The following is a 5,320-nucleotide window of genomic DNA, read 5'->3' as shown; positions in this document are numbered from 1 at the left end:
TAACTTTTTAAAAGAATGACTACAAGGAGCTGGGGAGATAGCTCAGTTGAATAAGCGCATGCCTGGCAAGCGTAAGGGCCTGAGTTCAATCTCCAGCTCAAAAAAAAAAAAAAAAAAAGAATGAGTACCAATGTAAATAGATAAGATTATTTTCCATGTATCTATTGAATTACTTTCTGATGTTGAGTTATTTTTGCATTCCTGAAACAAAGTCATTGATTATAATACAATGTAATTAATAATCTGTTGATTTGTTGTTTGTAACTTTTCCTTTATTTTTTTGATCCTGGGACTTGAACTCAGGACCTGCCTTGCTAGGCAGACACTGTGCTGCTGAACTATATTCCCCAGCCAGAACTTCTCATTTGAAGTGCTTGGTTGTAGCTTAGTGGTAGAGCCCTGCTTAGCATGTTCAAGGTTCTGGGTTTGTGTCCCAGAACCACAAGGAAAAAAAAAATTCTAATATTTGATTTGCTATTTCTCCACTGGTACTGAGTGGGATTAGTTAGTTGGTATGAATATGACTGAGATAAAAGGCATTTGACGGCTTTAGCTCTCCTGCTGGGTTCTGTAGCAGGGTAAAGTAACAATATTTTTTTCCTTCAGTGTTTTGTAGGATTTATGTAAGGCATGTCTTGACTAAAACTTTCCGGGAGATAATGTTTCTTTACTGAAAGGAAGGAAGTGGGGAGGGGATTTTAATTTGACAATGGATTTCTAAATATTTTGTGAATTTTCTTAAAACAGGCGTGTTCAAAAGAATTAAAAGTTTTTGAGGAGACAGGTGAGTGAAATAAATTTTAACATGATTGTGTTTTGCAAAGTATTCCTAGCTACCTGCCTGGACAATTTAGTGACCTAGCAAGATCTTGTCTCATAATATAAAGGGCTAGTAATGTAGCTCAGTGGAAAGACCCTGGCTTTTAGGGGGGCATTCTAGATCTAAACCAAAACTGTGCTATCCTATTAATTGCTACTTTAGCTTCTGAGCTTGGTTTAGAGAGGAAAACCCTTGGCTAATTTCAGTGCATTAGTTAGTGGACTGTGGGCTTTTCTATGAAGCTACGATACCTAGGAGTTACCACCGATATTGGGCTGATGTAGCTTCTGTATTTAAGGAACCTTGGAATCTTAGGAAAGGATCACCTTTTCATTTTGATAGTTCAAGAAATTTTTGGAAGAAGAGTTTTCTAGGTCAAAATGGAGAAAGATTACTTTATGTAGTGATAGGACTTTTGCAGGAGCTATTACTATGGCTTTTATTAACTAGTTGGCAGTATTTCTTTTTATTTTATTTTCTTTCATTTTTCTTGTTTTTCTCTCCCTCCCACTTACCTACCTCTTGTTTTCCACCAATGATCTACATCTCCACATGCACTTAAAATATTTGTAAGAGTCCCAATTAACTCTCAAATTATAATTTTCCTTGCTTTTCTTTTTCCCCTCATCTTTTTTCTTTTTTGGCAGCAGGGCTCAAACTCAGAGTTACATGCTTGCTAAGTAGCTTATTCTTATGAGGATGGATTTGTTGCTGAGTTTTGTGATTTTTTTTTCCTTTGTATTTATAGTTACATTAAATATATTAATTTCAAGATACATACTTACCCTTTACTGTCTTTTCTTAAAGGGGAATCTTACAAGGAACAAGATATTTCCACCACCTTAGAAAGCACACATCCAACTCAAGAACCTCAAAAAGAGCAACTTGAACCAGCTTTTCAGAATATAGAATCTAGATCTCTTAATAAAATAGATACATGTATAGAAAGGAATATGCCTCAGTTGTCTCAGGATGACATGGCTATGCCTGATAAAGAAGAAAGAGCTGATGCTGCAACGTCATCCTCAAAAGCCCCACTTTCCAGGTATCATAAGAAAGTCCCTGTACCTCTGAATATGTGCAGCCTACATAGAATAGACATGCGTGTAAAGTTAAATCAGCACTAAGGTTGCTTTATTTTTTTATCTTTTATCTTTTGGTACGGGGGATTGAACTCAAGACCCTGCGCTTGCCAGGCAAGCACTTATTCTACTGAGCTATCTCCCCCACCCCTACGGCTGTTTTATAAGTATGTCCTGTGTCTGTAATATAAAGGGATGGTCCTTCAAAGAAAATTCAGGGGCTGGTGAGATGGCTCAGTGGTCTAGAGCACCTACTTAGAACAAACTTAGCAAAGCACAGGGACCACGTTTCAATCCCCCAGCACCACATGCCAGCCAGCCCCGCCCCCCTGGTGGGCTGAGCTGGCCACACACACACACACACACACACACACACACATAAATAAATAAAAATTAAAAAAAAAAAAAAAAAAAAAAAAGAAAATTCAGCAATGTTCCAGATCATTGTACATCGTGTGATGAGAACTTAACTTCCGTTGTGAAGCTGCCTACTTGGAATAGATGAATCCTTAGACCGTTGCATACTTTATCCATAGTTATTATTTTGATTATGCATATTCTACCGTACGGTAACAACTAATGCACATGTAGATGTTAGGAGACATAGATTTCATACCAGAGGTAGCTCTGGAAGTTGGTTAAATTTCAAAATAATGTATTGTTTTCTTCCTCTGTGGCATGCTGAAGAGATAAGGCATGGCTTTTTAAAATTTTTTTTAATTTTTTTTTTTTTTTTTTGGAGACAGTCTCACTATCTAGCCTATAGATAGCTGTGAACTCAGGCTAGCTGTGAACTCACTATGTAGCCCAGGATGGCCTTGAACTTGCAGAGATCCTTCTGCCTCAGCCTCCCAAATGTTGAGATTACAGGTTTGTGCTACCACACCAGATGATGGTAATGTACTTCACTTTTAAATGTGTGAATACCTCATTTAGAATAAGACTGTTGCTGCGCATGGTGGTGCATGCCTATAATCTTGAGTACTCAGGAAGCTGAGACAGGAGGATTACTGTGAGTTTAAGGCCAGCCTGAATGATATAGCAAGGCCCTGTCTGATAACAAGAAAGCAAACAAAAATTCTAAACCAAAACAAACAAAAAAATAGGATAAGCCAGGGTCCTGTAACACATCTGAATCTTGACCTAATGGTGTCAGTACTTTGTAGAGTATGTCCTTTTCGCATTTATGAGAAGATGGTATTAAGAATGTATTTTACTGATACTCTTTTTTTTTTTTTTTTTCTGGCCAGCTCAGCCCGCCTTGAAGGTAGGGCTGGCACAGCATGTGGTGCCAGGGATCTGAACTGCAGTCCCCTGCACCTGCCTAAGTAGACGCTTTAGACCGCTGAGCTATCTCACCAGCCCCTTACTGATATCCTTGACTATCTTTACATTTACATTTCTAGGCCTGGCAGAAGACCACGGGGATTTTTAGCTTTAATATGTTCAAAGAATAATTTGGAGTCGGACGAACCTGCTACTAACATCCGTAGGAAAAAACACTTAAAACCTCTTGTACCTATATCAAAACGGACTTTGAAAAGATCTAAGCCACCTGATGAAAACCAGAAAAAAAGTCAGGAGTCTTCTGCTGTGCTTCCGTCTCCAAGCGATGCCACCAGTACTCAAGTTGAGGATCCTGGCAGCTCAACAACTCAGGTGTGTGAGAACAACTGTGTTTTATTTTGTGTATAAAATGGGTTGGATGTTACACCCAACTGGGGAGAACATGGTCATTTCATTTTCTTGTGGTTGTCAGAAATGACTTTATGGCAACTTCCATTCATTTCCACCTCCTTAAAGTCTCCATCCTGGAAGATATGGTGTTGGATGAAGAAGTTAGCAGCTGGTTTGGAACAAAGCCTGAGAACTGGCAGGCAAAGGGCATTTGATTCCTACTCCTTACTCCAGAGACCCTTATGGGTGTGACAGCAAAACAAAGCAATGCTTGTGCTTTAATTTGTTGTAGGAAAAATGTCCTGACATCCACACGCAGCTACAGACCATAAAATGAGTGTTTGCGCTTTGTTTCTGTGCTTCCTAAAGCTAATTGCAAGCACTGGGATAGACCATGAAGCTTTATTTATGATTCTTGATTATCATTGCCTACTTTATAGAAGAGTTGTTAATAGTTAGGAGTATGACAGTGCCAGTGTAATCACATCCTTGTCTGCATTAGATATTAACACCTGAACTAAACTAAATCACATTGTAACAAAATTAAATTAATGGTGGATGAGCAGGGCATGGTGGGACACACTGGCAGTCCTGTCGCTCCAGAGGCTTAGGCAGGAGTATCTTGCGTCCAAAGCCAGCCTGGGCTACGTAGTCAGCCTGTCTCAAGTGAATAAATGGAGGAGTGAAAATTTCATTGGTTTAATGTACATTGCCTTAGTTATTAATGACTTGGATTTTTGTATATATTTACTAGAGTTTCTCATTTGTGTTTTGATCTGTTGTTTTTTGTTTATTGTTAGGAAGTTTTTCTCCAGAAGTGTAGTTTTCAGGAATCAATTTTAAAATTTTGATTTTATATATAGCTAATGACTTTGATATGTAGTATGAGGCAAGAAACTCAATTTTTATTCTCAAATTACGTTTATTTGTAATGAGTAGTATTTCTTGTATGCTTCAAAATTCATAATCTACTCAAAAAATAGTGTAGTGGGAAAAATTCTCCCCCTCCATACTCTAGCTTCCTCTTCCCATGATAGTTGCCAGTTGACTTTTTCCCCCCAAGTATTGGAAATTGAACCTAGGACCTCACACATGCTAGACACATTCTGTCACTGAGCTGTGGCCCTAGCCCATGCTTTATTTTTCCAGAGGTACTTTTTATGTAAATAAATACAAACTTTTTTTTTTTCTTTACAAATGATAGCATACTGTTATCTAACTTGCTTTTTTTTTTTTTTTAAACATAATGTATATTAGAGTCCTTTGCAAAATGGTAAATAAAAGAGCTACTGCTCTTCCTCTCCTCTGTACCCTGTATTGGGGATGAAACCATGGAGTCCTGAGCTATATCTCCAGCACCCTGCCCTGTGAAATTGAAACAGGGCCTAACCAGGTTTTCAGGGTGATCTCATGAGAGGTCCTGAGTTGCATTCCTGGTGCCCAAACAAGTAACAGAACAATACAACAAGATGATCTCATGTGCATGAGCAGGGGCTTGAACAACTGAGCAAATGGGCAGGCCCACTCCTATCCGTAGATTTACTTGGTCAAAAGAATGTTCTTTTGACAGTTAGTGCCTAATTATCCCCAGAAGGAACCTGTCAGCTCTTTGCTCTCTTCCTCAGTGTGGAGGGCCTGTTTTCTCACTAGCAGGTTAGGGATACTTTTCTCACTGATACTGTGTAGTTTCCATGAGCACTTACTCTTTTTTTTTTTTTTTTTTGGTTCCTTGAATGCCTTC

General features: G+C 38.6%; 1 protein-coding gene across 4 annotated transcripts in view; it reads left to right on the top strand.

The window, feature by feature from the left end:
• The window catches only part of Bdp1 (B double prime 1, subunit of RNA polymerase III transcription initiation factor IIIB), a 149,345-nt gene that overhangs the window by 140,132 nt on the left and 3,893 nt on the right, over nt 1-5,320 (top strand). For all 4 annotated transcript variants that reach the window (XM_023703472.1, XM_023703421.1, XM_023703387.1 and 1 more), the window contains 3 exons: nt 748-784; nt 1,628-1,865; nt 3,309-3,561. In XM_023703472.1, coding sequence (XP_023559240.1) covers nt 748-784; nt 1,628-1,865; nt 3,309-3,561 — 528 coding nt within the window. The remainder of the gene's footprint in view (nt 1-747; nt 785-1,627; nt 1,866-3,308; nt 3,562-5,320) is intronic.

The sequence above is a fragment of the Octodon degus genome, unplaced genomic scaffold (assembly GCF_000260255.1).
Source record: "Octodon degus isolate 3935 unplaced genomic scaffold, OctDeg1.0 scaffold00001, whole genome shotgun sequence".
Lineage (NCBI taxonomy): Eukaryota > Metazoa > Chordata > Mammalia > Rodentia > Octodontidae > Octodon > Octodon degus.
The sequence above is the reverse complement of the archived record's forward strand: the minus strand, read 5'-3'. Positions and strand labels throughout refer to the sequence as shown.